Source organism: Lipotes vexillifer, unplaced genomic scaffold (assembly GCF_000442215.2).
Source record: "Lipotes vexillifer unplaced genomic scaffold, Lipotes_vexillifer_v1.1 scaffold1539, whole genome shotgun sequence".
Taxonomy (NCBI): domain Eukaryota; kingdom Metazoa; phylum Chordata; class Mammalia; order Artiodactyla; family Lipotidae; genus Lipotes; species Lipotes vexillifer.
In genome coordinates this window covers 706,194-730,163 of record NW_006771793.1, presented here as the reverse complement: position 1 = coordinate 730,163, position 23,970 = coordinate 706,194, and the positions used below count along the sequence as shown (strand labels likewise).

Here is a 23,970-nt window from a genome sequence, read left to right as displayed (position 1 = left end):
TTATTTTTCATAGTGCTAGAGGCTGGAAGTCTGAGATGAAGGTGCCAATGTGGTCAGGTTCTGATGCAGGCCCTTTTCCAAGCCACGGGTGGCTTATTGGATCCTAACCTGGCAGAAAGAGGGTGAGCGTCCTCTGGCCTCCTTCAATAGGGCACTAATGAATCCCATTCAAAAGGGTGCCACCCTCATGACTTAATTATCTCCTAAAGGCCCTACCTCCAAATACCATGACATTGGGGATTAGATTTCAGCCTATGGATTTGGGGGCAATACAAACATTCAGGTTATAATACATACTAACCTACTCTTTCTCCTGGGAGGTTTTGTCATTGTTACTTTGGTTTTTGTTTGTTCGTTTGGTTTTGTTTTTTTAGCCTAAACATGTATGCTAGCAACTCATTTAATTGTCAATTTTTTTAACATTTCTGCTAGAAAGAGAAGAATATTTGTTTTGTTGAGGTTAGGCAGAGAGGATGGTTGTATAACCCAATACTCTTTAAGTATCTATGTATCTGTCTATCTATCATCTCTCTTTCTATCTATGAAGTTCTTATTCTTCTTTGAACTAGTGATAACATCTTACTGGTTTCCTCATTGATTATTGAATTAAATAAAATCCTTAACATATATTCATTTTATATCTGGACCAGAGTCATGATTATATCTCCCTTAAAAATGATCTTTTAACAACTGCAACTAAGAACACATTTTCTATACTGATAAAAAGGAGAGGAAATTTTAAAAAAAACCCTACACCCACTAAAAAATGGTCAAGTCCATGTTTTTTCTTCAAGTGTCAAAAAATATGTTGCCCTGCATTCCTGACTTACTCTGAGTTAAAAGACAAGGTCATAGCTATTACCAAGAAAGCTGTAACAACTTTTTTGTTGCTTTGCTTTTAAATTCAGTATTCATGTATGAATTATGTCACATTATAATCTGTAGATGTCTAGTAAATTTAAAATGTACAGTTCAAATCTCTTAATATAAACATGAAACCATAAGCAACCAGGGCGCATGCAGACACCGTTTTATTGAACAATGGGGTGCACAATTAGTTGGCAATTCTGTAGTTTGCGTGGATTTCTGGTTTCACGTCGCAGATGATGCTCAAAAGCTGGTTGATCACACTTTCCATGGACTTGTTGTAGCTTCCATTCAGTTCTTTTATCTTCTCTAGCGTTTGCACTTCTATTTCTTCTGAGATATTACTCTGAGAGCCCATTATCTGCCAAAATAAAACAAGCAATTCACTACATTATGCATCATATTAAAATTTAGTTGTTTTGTAAGAGCAGCATTGACATATATACACTACTGAATGTAAAATAGATAGCTAGTGAGAAGCAGCAGCATAGCACAGGGAGATCAGCTCGGTGCTTTGTGACCACCTAGAGGGGTGGGATAGGGAGGGTCAGGGGGAGACGCAAGAGGGAGGGGATATGGGGACATATGTGTGCATATGGCTGATTCACTTTGGTGTACAACAGAAACTAACACAGTATTGTGAAGCAAGTATACTCCAATAAAGATCTATTAAAAAAGTTTAATTGTTTTGTAAGTTAAATTCATTTTGGCTTGTTTGTCATTTACATTATGCATTAATTTTCCAGAATTTTTTCAGAGAATGGGTAAGATCCCCAGTGTTATGAGTGGGATGGATACACTTTTCTAAAAGAATATTATCTGCAAAAAAAAGTCAAACCTGAATCACTATGCTGTACACCTGAAACTATATTGTAAAAGAGGAAGCTGGACACAACAGGTGACTTCTACTTCTAAATTGACCTTCACACAGTACAAATTGAATGCAAGTTCACAGTCACTATACCATGCTCAGAAATTTTTTCATGTATTGATATTTATAATAGTTTCCATTGAGTTCCTGTATCTTACCTATTGCTTACTTTCTGTATTAAACGTCTGGAAAATAAAGTTGAAAGACATCATTAAACCCATTTTGCTGGTCTTTAAAGAGCAAATACCTGATTTGTCAATTTTTAAAATACATTATCTGAACTCATTAAATCTTTTTGTTTTTTTTTTTGCAGTATGCGGGCCTCTCACTGTGTGGCCTCTCCCATTGCGGGGCACGGGCTCCGGATGCGGAGGCTCAGTGGCCATGGCTCACGGGCCCATCGCTCCATGGCATGTGGGATCTTCCCGGACTGGGACACGAACCTGTGTCCCCTGCATTGGCAGGTGGACTCTCAACCACTGCGCCACCAGGGAAGCCCTTTTTTTTTTTTTTTTAGAAAGATACATCCACAGTATGCTCAATAAGATACTTTCACATGCACAGGTGTACCTTTTTTTAGGTATTAGATATAATCTTGAAAATTTTGGTATAAATTGGGATATACAGACATTTGGTCCCTAATTTTTATGGCTTGAGTTACAGTTTTTTGACGGTGTGAAAGTGATACAAATTCAGTAGAAACTGTACTTTGAATTTTGATCTTTTCCCGGGCTAGTGATATTCTATACGATACTCTCTTGTGTTGCTGAGCAGTAGAGGCCACAGCTCCCAGTGGGCCCAGCGATCTCAAGGGTCAACAACACTTATACTCACAGCCATTCTGTACCCAAACAACCATTTGGTTTTTCACTTTTGGTACAGTATTCAATCAATTACATGAGATATGCAACACTTTATTACGAGATCAACTGTGTTAGATGACTTTGCCTAACTGTAGGCTAATGACAGTGTTCCAATCATGTTTAGGGTAGGCTGGGCTAAACTATGATATGGGTAGATTAGGTGTATTCAATGCATTTTTGACTTCGATAGTTTCGACCTACCTTGGGTTTATCAGGAGGTAACCCCACCATAAGCTGAGGAAGATCTGTACTTGTCCATCTAGTTTCATTGTAATTTTAGACTTTTGTTTAACTTATCTTTCTGATTGGTCTTTCATGGGCAGTGATTCCCAGTATTTCCCAGTACCTCCTCTATCTCTTAGCCTCTCTGTCAAGTAATGATATGACTGAAATATAATTTTACCAGGGGAGTTACCAATTTAAAGGGATTCTGCAGAGAAACCCTTTGTAAGGTTATCCTTTGCTAAAGCAAACAGATAACTCCTAATTTTATCTCCTTTGTAAACTCAGCCTTTCTTGAACAGGACATTGTGAAGGCGACACAGCTGGTTTTTCTCTTCCATGAGTGTTTATGGAAAGTATGCATCTAATTTAGTCCAAGAGACCTCACTAATGATTGATTTTTTACTTCAAGGTAAAGAAGGCTATTCTAAATTCTAGAATCCACATGATCTTTCTGGGTCCCAAACTTGAAATCAAATGCAATTGAGGTGATCAGGTTCAAGTTCATTTTTGTTTATAGTCCAGGCAATTGGGGCTTCCTAGTTCAAAGAGAGTCATTTTGGGGTGATATAGCTTCTAAGACATCAAATAACTTTTATAAAATAACATTTTGATAAGTGAGCATACATGAAGCACAGACATGTGGATGAAATTTCCCTTGCTATGAAGATATTGAAAAATAAAAGAGAACTACTTGCCAAAATAGTTCTACCAGAATAAAATTTTTCCTCTAAATCCAATATTGGATTTTTTTTTTTGAGTTTGATAGAGTCTACAAAACTCAAAAAAATATATATTGTTTATAAATTCAATGTCTTAAGTGGTGAAAAATTTAAAAGACATACAGTTATGAAATTATTATCTACTTTTCTTTGGAGTAGTGTTAAAAATCGTTATTATTAGGCTAAGTTACTGCAACTGTCCTGAAGGACTTTGGAAAAGTTCACCTCATCCTTAGGCTCTTTATTTTTTATTGGAGTGTATTTGCTTTACAATGTTGTGTTAGTTTCCGCTGTACCACAAAATGAATCAGCTATAGGTATACATATATTCCCACCCTCTTAAACCTCCCTCCCACCACCCTCATCCCAGCCATCTAGGTCATCACAGAGCCCCGAGCTGAGCTCCCTGTGCTATACAACAGCTTCCCACTACCTATTTATTTTACACATGGTAGTGTATATATGTCAATGCTACTCTCTCAACCTTAGGCTCTTTATTTTTTAAATGGGAATAACATCACCCATTTGATGGGATCGTTTTAAAAAGTCAGCCGGATTCATGAATGCAAAGCGGTGCTGTCCAACAGAACTGTAATAGCCCCAAAGTGAGCCATGTAAGTAACTTTAAATTTTCTAGAGTTGTATTTTAAAAATTGGTAAAATTAACTTGAATAATATTTTAATTTAACCCAATATAATCATACTATTATTTTAATACACAGTGTAATATTATTGCATTATTGTTTGTCATACTAAGTCTTTGTAATCTGGTATGTATTTTACCTTTATAGAATGTCTTAATTTGGACTAGCTACATTTCAAGTGCTTGGTAGCTACATGAGAATTACCATCATTTTTGACAGTGCAGGTCTAGGGCGGCAGATGACAGCCACTAGTATTAGTTATATTTTTAAGGTGATTTGTTAAGGCAACATGATAATTTTTTGAAGATATTTATTATGAAAATGGTGTTTAGCACAGAAGCTTAGCACTGAACAAGTAATCAGTAAATGTTAGTAATGATTATTATGATTTCTCACTGTGTTGCTTGTACTTTAAAATTTGTGGAATCCATCTTAAACTTTCAGAAACATTGGAATACCCTTGTCAATAACCCATACTCCTATGTCTCATCCTGCATAATTATATGACATTATTTCTGAGTTTATTTGACCTGCAATAATTTGAGTCTCTGCACTGTTTCCTAGATGGTACGGTACCGTGACTCACCATACACCACTTTAAATGGTCTTCCTTGGGAAGAATTGCATTTGTATCTGAAGACAGTGCTGCTTTAAGCCATGTAGGAGTTTAAATGAATGAATGTAAGCTCCACAAATTGAGGGATAAGTGTCATCTCATCCACTCATGAGTTATAACTGCCTCAAACATTGCCAGGCACATAGTAGATGCTCAATACATATTTGTTGAACAGAATAGAATGAGTAGATCACCAGGTGTTACAGAGAACTTATTACCTGTTCTACTGCTCTTCTTGGCCAAAGCCTGGGGCTTGAATATTTGGGACACTGTATAAATTAGAAGTTGATAATTAAGTGACAACTAATGGTACATTTGGTCGAAGGGTACAATTTAAAGACTTCTCTATGTGTATTTTCAAACCTTCAGTGTTGAGACTGATGTGTATAGCTTTACAGCTTAATGACCGATGGTGTTGGTGACATCTTTCAGCATTCCATAAGTTTCTTTTTAAGTTGTTTACATGTTCCAGTTTAAGGGCAATCAGAGGTTCAGGTCCCACACACAGTTTTGCGTTCTCAATTTGTGGTTGCTTCAAGGAAACAAAAATGTTTTCATGGTATGAATTTAGGAAGAAAGATTAAAGACAAAAATCTTCAATATGCCCAGGGCAACCATTTTCAGATCTTTGGTTTACATGAATGGTGCATCTAACTTTTACTTGCATTAACAGTAGATTTAATTTTTCCACTGTGGTAGTCCAGATTTCTTTTTATCTCCTTTGGTAGAAGATGTTATTTTGTAGGACTTTTCCAAAGTTCTACAGGATGGTTGCAGTAACTCTATCACTATAGTTTTGTCTTTTTGAGAATATTGTATAAATGGAATCATACAGTATATACTTCGTATCCAATATAAATGGAATCAAACAGTATAAATGATGGCCTTCTCTCACTCAGCATAGCATCTTTTTTAGAGTCACCCAAGCTGTTGCATATATTTTTAGTTTGGTCTTTTTCATTGCTGAGTGGTATGAAATTCTAGCAAGGGATAAAGTGAAACAAGGAATAAGTAAATAAGCAAGGGATCAGTAAATCTTTGTTATAAAAATATTCATTGATATACAGCCCATGTTGGGATACTTGCTTCTATTGACAAGTCAGGGGAGTTGGAAAAACCCAGACATTAACAAGAGCTAAAAAGCAACCAAAAAAGTAGCATCAAGGAGCAACCCCCACAGCAGGCAGGAAACTGGTTTCTTGGGTCTCCTCCCAGACCTCCCATATGCCCTGGGTTAATGATGATGAGCTTTAACTGGAATAGCTCTGTGTCTGACATATGGAGGTCATGCCAGGAAAGAAGATCTGTGCTCATGGTTGACAATATGCTTGAGGTAGCAGAGGCCTAAACATGCTGAACTTTTTATGTAAGCTTTTGATCAACTAGCTGTAAGATTGGCTTAGAGCTCTAATTATGAGAGTAATGAGGAATTTTAATTATTCTCTGATGCAGAGAACAAATATCCTGAACCAGTTTTACATTTTAGGAGATTCTTCTGGAGAAATAATATTTCAAGAGATTAAACCCAGCCACTTTCTAAAATGGTGGTCAGTTTTGTAATTACTTAAAAATGCATATATTAGAAATATCCAGCACAGGATCAAAAGAGCTGATTGGTGTGAAGAATGATTATTTTTTCAGGTCCTAATATGGCATGGTTATGACAGAGCTCAATAGGAAAGATAAAGGCATGGAAGAGATGTTTAGTTATTCAGTCTTACTGGATACTTATTGGATACTTACTGTGGAGCAGACTCCATACCAATGTCAAGGAAAGCAACAGAGAACAAAACAAAGAACCTGTATTTTGGTGCTTATAGTCCAGAAGGAAAGATAAACAATAAGCAAAATATGTAAATATATAATATATCCAGTAGTGATAAATGCTATGAGTACAATGCGTACTTACTTTCTTTTTTTATGAGAGACACAATTTTAGATAAGGTGATCAGGAAGAAGAGCTAATAACTAAACAGAGATCAAGGAGAGATGAATGTGTGTAAAATAAGATCCTTGGAATGGATAGAGCATAGGCAAAGGCCCTGTGGCAGCAGCATGTTTAGTTCTTCTGGGGAAAAAACAGGGAGACATATGGCGAGAACAGAACAAGTAGGGACCAAAGTAGTAAACAATGTTACAAAGGACCAAAGTAGATATTGTTGTCTATTGCTGAAAAGTCTTCTGGTATTTCCTGATGATTTCCTTTTCAATTAGCTGGCTTCATTCCATAAATCTTCCATGAATATATAAAGCAATGCTGTTTCCTACCCTAACGTTTAAAAAATATCTGGAGTTCAGAGTAAAAGGTAAGTGCATGACATTTTCAGAGCTGACAGTTTAGAGAGATAGCCAAGGGCCAATCATAGAGGGCATATATGCATGTGTGGACTTGGGATTTTATGATTCCTTTTTCCAAATATCGATAAGAAGAATTTATTTTTGCTGAGTGGTCCACTTTGTTCTAGAAATGGCTTTTTATTTTAAGAAACAGCCCATTGGAAAAGTTTTTCCTACCGTGTAATCCAATTTACCTGATCCCACCTGAGCTCCGCAGCTACTGCCACTAAAATCAAAGCTGTAAACAGAAAGATTCACAGACTGCTTGTAGTTCATCTTGCAATGTCAGGCTTCTGCACAGAGCTTTATTTGTATTTTTGCTGAGGCAAAAAGAAAATATATAAACTTTAGTTATGGCACATGGAATTTAAGCCATATTTCAATCAGCTCTGAAAAATTCATGTGCTTATATATATATATATATATATATATATATATATATATATTTATTTATTTACATCTTTATTGGAGTATAATTGCTTTACAATGGTGTGTTAGTTTCTGCTTTATAACAAAGTGAATCAGTTATACATATACATATGTTCCCATATCTCTTCCCTCTTGCGTCTCCCTCCCTCCCTCCCACCCTCCCTATCCCACCCCTCCAGGCAGTCACAAAGCACCGAGCTGATCTCCCTGTGCTATGCGGCTGCTTCCCACTAGCTATCTACCTTACGTTTGGTAGTGTATATATGTCCATGCCTCTCTCTCGCTGCTTATATATATTTTTACTGTAAACTGCAGATATTTTTTTAAGTGCTAGTGTAGGAAAAAGCATTTCTTTATATTTTCCTAAAAGATTTGTTGAATGAAGCCAGCCTGCTGAAAAGGAAATCATAAGGAAATACCAGAAGACTTTTCAGCAATAGATAACAACATCTACTTGGGTCATTCCTAAATCTTGAATCCACCAAAGGAAATTTGGCCTAACAAGTTCATTGTAGAACATTGTACAACACTTTTTATTGATTCTATTAGTAAACGTTAACAGACAGCAGCAACGAAAATGTTCTCTGATGTTTCTTTCTTTCTAAAATGTGTTAGTCAATAATCTGTTGTAGTTGTGGCTCGGGGGCTCTACAGCGCAGGCTCAGTAGTTGTGGTGCGTGGGCTTAGTTGCTCCGCAGCATGTGGGATCTTCCCAGAGCAGGCCTCCAACCGGTGCCCCCTGCATTGGCAGGCCACAACTACTGAAGCCCGCGCGCCTAGAGCCCGTGCTCCGCAACAAGAGAAGCCACCGCGATGTGAAGCCCGCGCACTGCAGTGAAGAGTAGCCCCTGCTCGCCGCAACTAGAGAAAGCCCACGTGCAGCAACGAAGACCCAACGCAGCCAAAAATAAATGAATAAATACATTAATTAATTAAAAAAAAGAATCTGTTGTAGGAATAATACTTTAACCAATTCTATCCACTTGTATATTTGAGAATACGATTTTTAATCTACAATGTGTTAGACAATAACTATAGATTGACACTTTCTATGACAAATCAAAAAGCCTTGGAAGTGAAAATGTAAAATCAGTAATTCTGTAACGTTTAAGATTTTGCTTGATATTCAGCCTTGGTTGAACTATATTCGCTCCATCCAGGGTATTTTTCTCTCCTGGTAGTGTGCCTGACACCTTGTGAGGATTAATATCTTATCATTATTAATGAATATTCATACCTTATAGTCTATGCTGCAAAAAATCAGTGCTGACTTTCTTACTTACCTTAGCGTGTTTCTGTCGAAATTCCTGATCTCTCTGCCTTCTGTACTGGTCAGTTTCTGCCATTGCTTCCTCCGTGGCTTGCCGCAAACGCTTGGCTTTTCCTGAAAATTAACAGTGGCATAGAAGGAGCACTATTTCTTTTCAACCCATCTGGAATTTACAACTTGATTTTTAAAAATATGGGTGAGGTCTTACGTTATTTTTTGGCGCTTTTCTTTTTTCTAGAATGACATCCTGCATTAAAAAATGATAGATATTGAAAAATTCCTGTTTTTTTCAATTGGATTCTTTAGAACATGGAAATGACAACATTCTTTCATACCTCCATGTTTCAATAAAATATCTGCCCATTTACTCACAGCAGTACCAGCCAGAGAACAGATTTTAGCTGTCACTGAGTCAAAAAGACATTATTTGGTCAGACTTTCTGTCCTGATTTGCTGCCAGGAATCCTTCAGTCCATACCAACTGGATTCTATTGAATACTGGCAGATCTCCAAATGCACAAACATGCAGCTCAGACTCTATCAAACCAACTAACAATTTTTTAAAGCATTTTATTGGGTTTTTTCCTTGCCATTTGTTGACTCTAGAAAGTCTGATTAAGCCCCAGAGCACATCAAAGTAGATACTTTTTGTAGTAGCTTTCTCTGAGGGGGACTTGAAAGTGATTGTAAAACCAACTGTTTTTAATGGTTCGGAGACTTAATTAAGTAGCTCTCTTTTCTTTTATTAAGAGCAAAGGTGTAAGCCTTAAGCCAGCAGACAGCAATGCAGATGAAAGTTTCAGACAAAAACAAAGCTGTGGAGATCATTAGGTGAGCACATGACTTTTCTTGACAACCAGAGTAAGTTTGGGGGGTTATAGTCATAGTCATCGCTGCTAGGCACTCACCACCCACCACCTTCAGATACTAATGCTTTGTGTTCATTAAAACTTTAAAGAAATTCTCAACTGTATTAAAATTAATTTGTCTCAGAATCTGTAGTCTTTTTATTTTAGTTAAATGCCTTTATTCTTTTGCCCATTTAACATAGTTTCTTCTCTCTGATAAGGTCTTAAGCTTTTGTTTTTAATTGTTGTCAAGGGTTTATTATATGCTGTAGACTTTGAACTAAATAAGTGTATTTTCAGACATAGGAAACAAACTTATGGTTACCAAAGGGGAAAGGGGGGATGAGGGATAAATTAGGAGTTTGAGATTAACATATACACAATACTATATATAAACATAAATTAGATAAAATAGATAACCAACAAGGACTATATAGCACAGGAAACTATATTGAATATTTTGTAATAACCTGTAAGGGAAAATAATCTGAAAAAGAATATTTATATACACACACACACAGATATATATATATATATATATATATATATATACACACAGATATATATATATAACAGAATCACTTTGCTGTACACCTGAAACTAACACAACGTTGTAAATCAACTATACTTCAATAAAAATAAAAATAATGAATAAATAAATAAATAAATGTGTTCTCTTTAAGTAGCATTAAAAAAATCTTAAACTTTTATCTATGTGTCAATCTAGATACAGGCTTTTACATGGTTTTGTCTTTCTGTACCTTCGTTGTATTTGAGTGTAGATGGTGTCTAAATTTCTCTCCCTGCTGCGTATGAGTTGCTTTGCTAGTCACTGTATATAGATGGGATAAAGAGAGTCGCTGAGTTATAAATTGAGATGTGTCTCTTTGAATATGTATTACCCTTGAATGGGACTGAGCTGACCTCATTCAGAGCAGAATCTGTCTACATTCTCTGTAAAATCCAAGGTCTCATATAAATTAATGGTCTTCTGATGCCTGAGGCTTAATGGAACATTCACAGCAATGCTTACCATTTTCCTACTTAATTAATGCTCCTTACCATTTTGCATATACATATTTCTTTATTCTCTATAGTTCTAACAATTTTGTGGCAACCAAACACATGCTATCCGCAGAACAATTAGATATGTTGGCAAGGAAAGCTGTTGCTGGATCCCCAGCCCACTTTCTTATCACGGCTCATCATTCACATTAGGATAAAAATATGTTTAAGATGTATTAACATTTTCTTAGTTAAAATGGGTTCTAGGATACATAATGATGGGTTGTAGGATATGATTTTATCCAATCAACCACATAAAACATCTTGACTTTCCACCTTAATTGCAAATTATGTTAAATATACTTGTTTCAAAAGCACGATTCTAGCACATAAAAATAATAATAGAGAGAAGAAAATCTCCATGTGCCCTGCCGCCGGGAAGAATCCAGTACTCCACTTAAGAGGCTGCATATTAGCTCCATCGCGCAGTGACAAGCTCAGAGTGTGTCTGATCCCCTCCTCATGGCACCAGTCACCCGCTGGTTCTCATTCAGTTAAAGAGGAGAGCCACAGGGAAGTCGCTGCTGGCACAGCAATTTTCTGGAAGGACTGGGCAGCTGCCGCCTGTGAGAGCTTGCATATCTTCCACCTGATTTCATCCAGGGCAAGAAAGTAGAGCCTCACGCTGACTGTCTCGCTGGAGGTGAAGCAAAATGCATGCATCAAATCCACTTGTATTAACCTCTAGCTGGCTTCTCTGTCTCTGCGGGAGATTTCCAAATTTTAAAATTACACCTCTTTGGGAAAGACAGATACCATTTGATATCGCTTATATGCGGAATCTAAAAAAAATGATGCAAATGAACTTATTTACAAAACAGAAACACAGTCTTAGAGAATGAACTTATGGTTACCAGGGGCAACATGTCGGGGTGTCGAGGGATAGATTGGGAGTTTGGGATTGGCATGTACACACTGCTATATTTTACATAGATAACCAACAAGGACCTACTGTATAGCACAGGGCACTCTGCTCAATACTCTGTAATAACCTAAATGGGAAAAGAATTTGAAAAAGAATGGATATATGTATATGTATAACTGAATCACTTTGCTGTACACCTGAAATTAACACAACATTGTTAATCAACTATGCTCCAATATAAAATAAAAATAAAAAAAATAACAGCATAAAAAATTACACCTCTTTCTTCTTAAGCATTAAAAACATGGTTGCTGTGAACCAAAAGGGGTTCATTTTCTTATTTCTCAATACTTTCTCTATCAAACACAAGGGCGACCCTATGACAGATTTTAAATACAACAGTCAAATTTTTGTCCCAAATTTCCTCCAAGATCACACAGCCTTATTAGGCTGAATGCTCTAACTTTTGTTTTAGAGAATGTGGTAATCTCACATGTCACGATTTTAAATACTGCTAAAGCAGGTGCTTCAGGGTGGTGCAGGAAAGGATGGTTTTCATTTATTCATCCATTATTCATTCAATATTTATTGAACACGTACTACTTATTATGCACAGGGCTAGAACCAGAAAAATATATGATATGGTCCTTGCCTCTAGCTGAGGTACATATGGTGTATTTTTGTTTTTTTGGCTGCGATGCGAGGCATGCAGGATCTTAGTTCCCTAACTAATCAGGGATCCAACCCACACCCCTTACATTGGGAGCACAGAGTCTTAACCATTGGACAGCCAGAGAAGTCCCAATATGGTGTATTTTGGAAACATGTACACACTGCTTCAATGTCCAAGAGGAAAATTAGAAAATGCATAAAATTGTGAAGGATACACAAAATCAACTGTGAAAGCAATGAAACAGAAATCTTGGTTCTATTTGTTTTGTGACAGTTAAAAATGACAACATTTATGGAAACTTCTACTATGAAAATTCTAGAGCCTGTGCTTCCCCTTCATCCCAAGAGTCATGTTGCATCTTGTGGTAACAGAGGAAGTGAAAAATACAAACAGACCCACACATGTAGAGTAAGGGGCTCAGAGAAGGCTGCTAGGGGAGGTCAGAGAAGACTTCTGAGGAGGAAACGTTAAGCTGAATAGACTTATTAGCCAGGACAGAAATGGGAATGAATTGTCTGCTTTTGAGATTAGAAAAAATACAAGACAATCTTTTCTGAGATATTTTTTGGGAAAACTGGACTACCAGGGAATTCCCTTATTTTTAAAAATTTATTTTATTGAAGTATAGTTGGTTTACAATGTTGTGTTAATTTCTGCTGTAGAGCAAAATGATTCAGTTATACATATAGATACATTCGTTTTTTCATATTCTTTTTCATTATGGTTTATCACAGCACACTGAATACAGTTCCCTGTGCTATACAGTAGGACCTTGTGGTTTATCCATCCTCTATATGACAGTTTGCATCTGCTAATCCCAAACTCCAAATCCATCCTTCCCCCAACCCTCCTCCCCCTTGGCAGCCACAAGTCTGCTCTCCATCTCTGAAGTCACTCATTTTTAGACATTTGGTTTGTTACACAGAAATGTCCTACATTCAACAAGCCATTATTGGGATCTATTCCACAGGATGTTTTGTGGGAGGAAAAGTAGGAGAGAAAGATGTCTGGATTTATTTTTAGGTGATTTGTGGGGAAAGGACTAAGAAATTGGGCAGGTTACACTTGAACTCTATGTGGGGACAGAGGGCAAGGCTCACAGCTGCATCCTGCCTGGTTTCTTGGCTAGAAGAGGCCAAGGGACTGTCCCAAGATGCTGATGGGTCCTTGAGACACTCTGTTGGTTGTATGACTAAACTGGTTCTGGAACTTGTTCTGGTGGGAAGACAAGATGACATTGATCATTTCCGAAGGAAATCAGAATGATACAGTAGGCACTGATACAATAAGATGTTAGAAGCTTTGTAACCTTAAGCCAGTTATTTAGAGTTTCTGAACCCGAGTATTCGTATCTATAAAACAGATTTAAGAATCTACTGCAAAGAGTCATTGGAAGGATTTTTAAAATTGTATATGAAGTGATTGTAAGAAGATGCAACAGTTTCTAACCATTGTTAGAAAAACAGATTCCAATTCCTGGGATCCATTTGCTAAGAAGGAAGGCAGCGAGTAAAGCATGAGCTGGAGGAAAGGTCCCTAGGATGTCACCAAAAAAGAAGCCTCTGTAGGCTTCCCTGAGGGCGCCTGGACAGACATCTTTGGAATTCAGGAGAAAGGTCTAAAATGGAGACAGAGATTTGCTTGTTAGTCATCTGAGTTTGTGCGTGTACTAGTCCTAGCAGCGGGTTTGCACTGAAATCAACGCCACGGGACGGGGTGGGGGGGGCGGTGTATGGAATGAGAAGAAAAGAGGGCTAAGGTCTCAAACTAGGGATCGCCAACACTGGGGGATGAGGAAAGGAAGGAGAGCCTCAGGAGGATCTGAGAGTAGTCGTCGGAGAAGTAGGGAAAACCAAGAGAGAGGACAGAACAGTGCAAGGAGGAGGTGGCCAACACACGTTCCATGGAGTGGAAATAAGAGACATCTAACCAACCAATACTCCTGTCTATCTACTATGTCCCCCACTCTTCTAGGTCTGTTGATACAGCAGTGAAAACCACAACAGACAAAATTTCTGCTCTTGTGGCGCTCTGAATGTAAGAGGGGGAAGCAGAGATAGGAAACAGGCAGTAAGGATATGAGACGGCAGGGATGATGAACACTGTGCAGGGGAATCAAGGCGCCTAAGGGACAGACAGACGGCAGTGGGTGCTGACACAGATAGGGCAAGCCTTTCAGAGGACGGGATAGATGAGCAGAGACTTCAAGGAATGAGACAACTAGCCAGGAAAATGCCTGAAAGGGAAGAGCATTCCAGGCAGAGGAAACAGCAGAGGCAAAGACCCTGAGGGGGAAGGGTATTTGACCGGTTCAAGGAGCAGTAAAACCATCTGCCTGGCTGGGTCATAGGTCAAAGAGAGCAGGATGGATGAATGTTAGGAAATGATATCAGAGAGGCAGCAGTGGGACCAGGTCACAGAGAACTCTTGGGGTTGATAAAGACTGGGATCCCTGAGGTGCTAAAGCCATGAAGGGTTTTTAGCCATAATGTGGCACTATACATTGTATAATTATATAATTGGCATTATACATCCTGATTTAAAAGGATTTCTTGGGACTTCCCTGGTGGTCCAGTGGTTAAGACTCTAAGCTTCCAATGCAGGGGGCACAGTTTTGATCCCCGGTCAGGGAACTAAGATCTTGCATGCTGTGCATAGTGACCAGAAAAGAAAAAAGAAAAAAAAAATACAAGAAAAGATTTCTTTGGCTAGTGTGGTGAAAATAGATTGTAAGGGCTAGGGAGAAGCAGGAAGATCGATTTGAAATCTATTGCAATAGGTCAGACAAATGTTAATGATGATTAGAAATAGTAAAGCAGCAGTGGAATTGACAAGAAGTTCTATATACTTGGAAGACAGAGTTGATGGAGAAACAGAGATAGATGAGTCAATGCTGGCTCCATCATTTTATTTCGGGGCAGAGTCAAGAGAGCAGTTTAATTGAGATGTCCATTAAACATCTAGTGGTGATGGGAAAAAGGCTGATGTTTATATAAATTTGGAGATCAGGGAAGCAATTCAGGCTGGAAATACTAAGTTTGGGAATCATCAACCTGGAGCCAGGATTCAGTCATGGAATTAGATGTAATCACTTAGGAAGCATCTGTGGATACAGAAGAGAGCAAGTCCCACCTGGGCCCCCAACCGTAGGGATTGGGAAGATGACAGAAAGCCAAGCACGAGAGCAGGGCTGCATAGTCCAGTGAGGGAAGAGTTTCAGAGATGAAAGAGGAATTCAGTTGGGACTGAGATAGTTAATTAATTGGGTTTAGCAACTTTGCTGGTCTTGACAAGGGGGGCTTTGGCAGAGTTGGAGGGACAAACGTCTGATTAGAGTGGGTTCAGGAGAAAATGGAGTTAAAAAAATGTAGACACGGGCAATACAGGCAACTTCTTTGAGATGTTTTCACTAACAAAAACAGACTAAGAAGGTAAGGACTCAGGACAGCCAAGTGAATCTGACAATTAGAGGATGTTGGATTGTGTCCTTCAAAATATGTTTACATCTGGTACCTGCGAATGTGACCTTACTTGGAAAGAAGGTCTTCGCAGATGTAATCAAGTTAAAATGAGGTCATGCTTGGGCTTCCCTGGTGGCACAGTGGTTGAGAGTCCGCCTGCCGATGCAGGGGACATGGGTTCGTGCCCCGGTCCGGGAAGATCCCACATGCCGCGGAGCGGCTGGGCCCGTGAGCCATGGCTGCTGAGCCTGCTCGTCCGGAGCCTGTGCTCTGCAACGGGAGAGGCCACAGCAGTGAGAGGCCCGTGTACTGCAACAAAACAAAACAAAACAAACAAAAAAAATGAGGTCATGCTGGATTGAGATGGGCCCTACATCTGATGACTGGTGCCCTTCTAAGGAGAGGCAGATCTGGAGACAGAAGCGTAGGGTCACAGAGTAGACACACAGGGAAGAAGACCTTGTGATTACACAGGCAGAGATTAGAAGGATGCAGCTCCAGGCCAAGGAAAGCCAAGGATTGCCGGCAATCAGCAGAAGTTATGAGAGAGGCACGGGGCAGATTCTCCCTGAGGGTCTCCAGGAGGAAGCAACCCCGCCAGCACCTTGTGTCTGGACTTCTGGCCACCAGAGCTGGAGGTTAATACATTTCTGATGTTGTAAGGCACCCTGTGTGTGGTGATTGGTTACAGTAGCCCTAGGAAGATAATATAGTGGCTTAGAGAATCAGAGAAACAATGTTAGTTGAGCTTTGGAAACCAAGTCAGATACTTGAGTGTGGTACAAAGAGTAGGTATACAAGTGAAAAAAAAAAAGCAGAAACAGAGCAGAGGTCACCTTGATTTGGTATAAACACAAAGTACACTTGAGGAATGCTTGGAGATTTCTATCTGTTGCTAATAACATTTTTATTCTGCTCTACCACGTAGAAAAAAAAAAAAGGAAAAAGCTTTCTTGGCTTTGGGGGGTTGTTAATATTATGATATAAGCAACCTGGTTTGAAGACTGCTTTTATTTGGCTCACCTACTACAAACATTGGAAAAAGTGAACTCGCCAAGGAAACAAAGAAGCTCCTCTCTTTTGGTGCCTATCCTCATCTCTCCTTTCATTACTCTACCTCCTTGTAATTACTTTGCTTTTTCTTTTACTTGATCTTTCCTTGTTAATATATATATATATATATATATCATAAGTAGTTTTGTGTAGATCCTGGATTGAATATAACCAAATGTTATTAAGAGAAGAAAATGTTGTGTGGTTATTATTTTAACATGACCCACTCAAAGAAATGAAAGTCCAATATACCTACAAATACCCCATTAGTCTGTGGACTAATAAAGAAAAAGGAAGAATTTACAAGCCTACAAAACATACAAAACAGGGCCATGAATTTTTACTGTAACAATTTTTATTTTATTAGTTCAGTAGAAGTCGTATCTTCATGATTCAGAACACACACTTGCATAGTGAAAATTGATGAAATCAAGGTGCTTGTGTAAATAAACTTGGAATATCTGTATACTGGGAAACAAACAATTACAAATGTTGATTTACAAAAATATTGTTGGTAGGCCTCCTAGAGATCCAAACAAATCTGCATTATTGTATTCACTGATGTGTTATCTAAGTAAGAAGTAGAAATATTTAAATTATTTATTTTGCACTAAAGTATAATTCAATGGGGACTTCATCAAAGATGCTGAGGAGGTCAGGGCAACTCAGGTGAACTCAGAATCCTTGTTATTAAGTAGCAGAAGAATACTCATAGCTAATTCTCGTGCAGCCCCTTCTAGGTACCAACGGGTGTTTTAAGTCCTTTATAAGCATTCACTCAGTTGATTATGACATCAACTCCACGAGGTAGATGCTGTTCCTCCAATTTGAGGCTAAGGAGGCCAAAGCATCAGGATCCTAAGAGACGACCTGCCCAGTGCCACCCAGCCAGTTGGAGGCTCAACCCACACTGTCTGGTTGCAACCCCTGCAGGTGTGTCCCTTTCCAAGATTGCAGTGGTATAAGTGAAATAAATACTGCTCTCATAAAAGGTCATAACTTAAAGTAAAAAATCATATTCCAAAGAAACACAAGTCCTTATTCCTCCTGTTGATAATTGTACCTTGAATTTCTATTCTAATTCTGATCAAAGATGCAGTTCAGTTCCCCAAACCTGGGCTCCAGGATAGGTCCCAGTTCTGTTGCAAAAATGTGTTTAGTTTGTCTTCGGCCAGCACACCCACTCTGATGCTTTGATTGATGAACAACTTTTAGGCAAAAGGTATTAACTTCAAGTAAGATTATTTAAAATAGTGTCAACCTACTGTGATTCTACCTGAATTCAACCAAACAGTGTCTCAAATAAAAATTTAGGCGAGGGTCTTAACTAATAAATACAATGGAATGCATAATCAGTGAATAGAGGCAAATATCTGAGTTCTTCAAATAAAAATTTAGGTAAGGATCTTAACTAAAACATACAATGGAATCCATAATCAGTGAATAGAGGCAAATATCTAGAAGCAGACCCAGTGTCCCCCATTATAAGAAAAATTGATCCAGAAGCTGCAGCAGTTGTAAAAAAGAATGAAATTAGACTGTGTATTCTATTCTATTTCATTCTTCTATTGTTATTACTTATAGTAATATACAATATATATAGTATAAGTTAAAAACAACAATAACTATTTAGTTTGTACTCTACTGCCTTAGGCATCACTTTCTGATCCTTAAAAATATTTGGCCATATATGTATTAAATATTTATATAAAATATAATATCTATATTTAACATTATAAACATAATATAAATATTATATATATTTTATTCTTATATATTTTTATATTTTAAAAAATATAAAAGATATTTATATATTTTAGAAAAGAAAAAATTGAAACTCAGAGATGCTCAATAACTTGCAAAAGAAACATAAGAAAAAGCCAATGTTTTTTCTATTTTGTTGCCTCACTTTTTAAGTGAGGCACACCCAACCCCACACTCCCCCTCCTTCAAAACAAAACAAAAAACAGACTCATCTGTCTCAGCAGCTGGTAAGTGGGGACCTGTGATCCTTATACAACGGGGCCTCCAACCCCTAATCTGTACCCCTTTAGGCAAAACCTTTATTTTTTTAACATTTATTTATACCATCTACTGGATTATGTAACAGCTTCACCAGGATCTGAGGCAGCCTCCTTAATGGAATAAATCAATATTTTGCAACATAATATTAAACATTTCCACCTTATTAATCTTATATTTTTCTAAAAGGATTAAGATGTAAATTGCTGTATTTTCTCTCTCTCTCCCTCCCTCTCTTTCTCCCTTTTAAAATGAATATTCCCAAGTCTCTTTCTAGCAGAGACTCTATGTGTAAGTTTCTGAGGGACTTTCAAATAAATGGATTTAAGAAAGAGATGGTGATTCTAGACCCTCTACAATGGTGTTCACTGCTGTGATCTGTTGGTTCTCATTCTGAATCTCTATTCTGCCTTTGTTATGTCAGATTTTCAAATAAATCTCTTTATGGAAAAAGATAAAGTGAAACATATGGGTTTATAAAAATGATGGCTATCTGTACCTCTCATGTCATTTACATATTTACATCACTGGGGAATTCTTTAAGGAAAGGTCTAGGTCTACTCATCAGCATATGTATTAGAGTGGCTTGGAAACGGTGGGTGCCCGTTAAGTACTTATTGAATTAAATAAATGAATGAAATAAAACATAGTGAAATATGAGAGAAGCTACAAAATACCAGGTAACAAAAGTATTATTTTATTTTGCCTTAGCATGCTTAAGAAGTGAGTATGATGCCAATTACAGCTGGGCAAGAAAACAGCTTCTATCCAGTGAAAATGGTTCTCAAAGCTCTCTGAGGCAGAGGAGAGACATTCTCTGTAAAATTGAGTGCAGAGGTTATTGGTTGAAATAACATTTGGAAACATACTTTCCAAAATTTTTTTAAGGTCTGGGTATTTACTCTTACTGATTGATATTTGCTTGAATATTTAAGAACAAAGACGAAGAAAAAGAAAAGTACACAAGTACCTTCAGTGACCGGCAAACAAAATGAACATTTTGTATACGAATAACACAGTATGGATTTTCTAGTACTGACTCCTGAGGAAAGATTGCCCAAGGGCAGCATACGCACTTGAGGAAAGGAAAAGAAGTTTGGCTTTTATCTTTATTATGAAATCTGAGCTTAGATTGTTCTGACTGGTTCCCACTTTCAAACAACTTGTAGGATTTACAGTAGTTCTCTACTGATGTTGAAAAAGGAGAAGCAGATGGTAAAAATCATTTGGATCCTATAATAATAGGGATTCTTTTTTTTTTTCTTTTTTTGGTTTCTCATTTGTTGTTTACTTATTTTTTTTATTGGAGTATAGTTGATTTACAATGCTGTGTTAATTTCTGCTGCATAAGCAAAGTGATTCAGTTTTATATATATATATACACACACACACATTCTTTTTTTAAATATTCTTTTCCATTATGGTTTATTATAGGATACTGAATATAGTTCTCTGTACTGTATAGTAGGACCTTGCTGTTTATTGACAACATCGATCCTGCATGTGCTTTATCATTGTTTCACTTCTTCCATAATGGAAAATAAAGGTAACATAATGATCACATCTTAAAATAAGTTGGTTTTCTGTTCTGGATATCTAAAATGTGGTAAAGAAATCTGAATACAAAATAAGGGAGTTTTCTACACTGTTTCAGCTGGCAGGTACTGGACTGCTTTGTTTCCTGTACAAGTATGCTGCATTCATACCATTTTGCCATCCTTGGCATGGTTTCTTGTAGAAAAAGAAATGGAGAAATAGGTAAAGTTTTCTTTTTCATTATCTTTCACAGTCCTGTTTTCTTCTAGCTCCTCCACATGGGGTCTTTTTCTTTTTTGTTGTTGGTGCCCACCTTGCTGAGTGTTCAGGAAATCAGTTTATCTTAAGAAAGGAAAATGATTTTGCCTGCGGTAGAAAACCCCAGGGGACAGAGCAGTGCCTCAGCCCGACTTCCTCTCTCGCATTGTAATGTCCTGTGCCTGCATTTCATGCATCCAACTACTTACATAAGCAACGATTTTAAGACATGATCCCTATCTCGCAGGGCTTTGAATCTAATTACAGAGACAGGGCACGTGATTAGGGAGAAGGTAAATGACATACCTTCCTATAGATTAAGTCATCATGTGATATGAAATGGTACAGTGGGAAGAACAGATGTCTTGGCCCAGGGAACCTGAATTTGGGTTGCAGATCTGCGATCTCAGTTTATTCATTATAAAAATCATGTACGTTTTGTACCATGCAGTTGTTAAGATCGTGGCTGGGTAATCAGACCCCATCCAAATCCAGTCTCTACCATTTACCCTCTGTGCAACCTTGGGAAAGGGACATAATTTCTCTAAGCATCACTTTCGCCTTTTTGCAAAATAGATTTGTGTGAGGGGTAAATAAGATAAGCTTTGAACATGGTGCTTGGATGACATTTTCTATTTTTAAAAAATATTATGGTAAATTCTGGACTCAGTTTCTATATATGTGAAATGGAAATAATAGTAATACCTAATTCATATGGTTGTTGTAAGTATCAAGGACAACAGGAAGGGGGTTGAGGTTTACTGAGAACATCTTACCTGTTAAGTCAGTAGATGCAGGGCTAAATAGCAAGAGTATGAGAAAATGAGAATAAAATGGAAATATTTTTAAAGATTAGAAATTAAAAGCTATCCAGAGAGGGAGGAGAATGAGCCATTAACTGCTATGATCACAATTTTATAGAAACAGAAACCGATGCTTACAGAGGTTAAGTCACTTGCTTAAGTTCACTCCCTAGTAAGTAGATTCAATCTGGAAGTTGTCTATCTCGCTCTCTTTTTTTTTTTTCTTGGCCACACTGCATGGCTTGTGGGATCTTAGTTCCCCAACCAGGGATTGAACCCAGCCCTGGCAGTGAAAGCACCAAGTCCTAACCACTGGACAGCCAGGGAATTCCCAGTGGTCTATCTCTGAACCATGTCACAATATTGAGACACCGAGGCTGGGCAGTGTGAAGGAACTTGCAGAGGCAAAGCTTAAGCCTGTGTCTCCATAACTTCAATGTCCATTATCATCTCACTTAGCAGGTAGCCTGTCCAAAAGATCTGAGCTGGCAAAATCCATCCTCACTACAGTGATGGGGGACAGACAACTGGGTAGTTTCTATGAACTGGCCAAGGTCTACCAAGGAGTGTGGTGGAACCAGGATTTTTTTTTTTTTTTTTTTTTTCTTAAAGAAGATGTTGGGGGTAAGAGCTTTATTAATTAATTAATTTTTGCTGTGTTGGGTCTTCGTTTCTGTGCGAGGGCTTTCTCTAGTTGTGGCAAGCGGGGGCCACTCTTCATCGCGGTGCACGGGCCTCTCACTATGGCAGCCTCTCTTGTTGCGGAGCACAGGCTCCAGATGCGCAGGCTCAGTAGTTGTGGCTCACGGGCCTAGTTGCTCCGCGGCATGTGGGATCCTCCCAGACCAGAGCTCGAACCCGTGTCCCCTGCATTAGCAGGCAGAGTCTCAACCACGGCAGCCCCATGGAACCAGGATTTAACCAGTCTGCCTGCCCCAGAGATCTGTGCTCATCCTACTGCACCCCCATCATCCCTTTTTGTGACAAAACCCTCACAAATCAGACAGAATGGAGACTTACTCTTCTTAGCCTCCTCGAGCTTATCCTTGGCCCTTTTCTCTGCCTGGAGGAGCTGGTGGATCCCTTGAGATTGGCTGGTCATGGCAGTGGCTCCAGCCAGGCGGCGTCTGTGACTCTGGGAAGTGATGGATCTATTTATCCTTAGAGAAATCACCGCATAGCTCAAATTGTTGTGTCAACAGTGAGTTCTAAGCACAGCTGTTGGTTCCAAAATGGCCTGAATGAGTAGGATAGCTGGGCTCCAAGGAGAGCCCAAGGGTGGAATCCAGAAAAACAAGTTAAGTCAAAGAAGTTGAGAACTTACTTCTGCCAACTTTAGCTTTTTTCTATGAAAGGGGTGTTGCATCTACTTACAAAGAGTGAGTAAGAGGTCTTTAGGGAGATCAGCGAACCTATCCCTCCTAGGAATACTGACTTATTTACTGAATTTTTCTTTCAATTTACAAGATCTTTCTTTGTTCTTTGTCCTGGTGGTTCTAGTTTTAGGTCTTTATTTGTTTCTAGTGATTCAATTATCTCCTCAGGACAAATTTATTAACATTTTGGGAGGAAAGGGGATTTCCTGGGTTTATGATAGACATCTATTCTATTCTCTCCCTAGGCCTCAGGTGATAGGAAAGAAAAGGATTCTTTGGGGCGTGGTGTTGTTCTGTAGCAGTGCTGTTTGCTAGAGTTCAATCTTAGTACAGTGACTAAATCAGCATTAAGGGAAATGTTACTGAAGCTTTTGAGTTTAAATTAAAATCATCTAAACATGCATTTTATGTTAATTGCTTTGTGCTTGCATTGGGGGTTGTCTAAGGCAGTCCAATAAAATCCATCATATTTGATTTGATTCAATCCACTAGTGATTGGACAGATCAGAACGTTCATCACAGTAGAGGATCGTAAAATATCATTCACACGTATCTAAGAGTTTTATTTGAAATGAAAAGTTAATCTTTTGACATATGGCCAAGGCTTTATAATCAGCAGAGTGGAGTGTCACGTACTATTGCTTTCATAAACTACACCTCTGTTGCCTCATCTGTAAATATCAGATGCCATTTCTTTCAATAGATGAATGAATTTAAAGATAAGTAGAATACATTCTGAGAGCTAAATCTTTTAAGATTTTAGTTTCCTCCTAACAGTTTAAAAATATCTCATCGTCCATACCTGTATCAAAGCACCAGGTATACATCATATGTACAAATCTTTCCAAAAAAAAAAAAAAAAAACTCTTTTTCACAAGGGCACTTTCTTTCTTTTTGCATTCATATTTAATCATTTTATAAAATTTAATTTTTATTGCATAATTACAATCCAACTGGGATAAACAGATGTGTGAACAAACACAGCTCTTGCTACACACAGATTTCAATTGTAAGAGCAGAAGACTGAAGGCGAACTAGAAACTCGTTCATTGGCTTCATGTTTGGCCTGTTTTAGGCATCAGTTAGTACTTTTTTTACTGAGAGAATGGAGATCATCAGCAATTTCAGTGAATGGTTAGGTGGAGGTCATTGTAAGAAACTTGCTTTAA

General features: G+C 38.0%; 1 protein-coding gene across 1 annotated transcript; it reads right to left on the bottom strand.

Moving 5' to 3' along the window:
- Positions 1-1,054: 1,054 nt before the first annotated feature.
- ATP6V1G3 (ATPase H+ transporting V1 subunit G3) lies at positions 1,055-22,527 on the bottom strand. The gene is made up of 3 exons (XM_007447145.1): positions 22,446-22,527; positions 8,855-8,955; positions 1,055-1,228 (listed from the first exon to the last, which is right to left on the bottom strand). Exons 1-3 carry the CDS (start codon positions 22,525-22,527, stop codon positions 1,055-1,057), a joined length of 357 nt encoding a protein of 118 aa, XP_007447207.1.
- Positions 22,528-23,970: the final 1,443 nt, after the last annotated feature.

Excerpts from the sequence above, each read along its gene's own strand:
- ATP6V1G3 (XM_007447145.1), bottom strand. The coding sequence starts at position 22,527 with ATGACCAGCCAATCTCAAGGGATCCACCAGCTCCTCCAGGCAGAGAAA. Across the intron at positions 8,956-22,445 it reads GCTCGAGGAGGCTAAGAAGA|GAAAAGCCAAGCGTTTGCGG; the intron begins GTAAGTCTCCAT and ends GTTAATTTTCAG. Across the intron at positions 1,229-8,854 it reads TTCGACAGAAACACGCTAAG|ATAATGGGCTCTCAGAGTAA; the intron begins GTAAGTAAGAAA and ends TTATTTTGGCAG.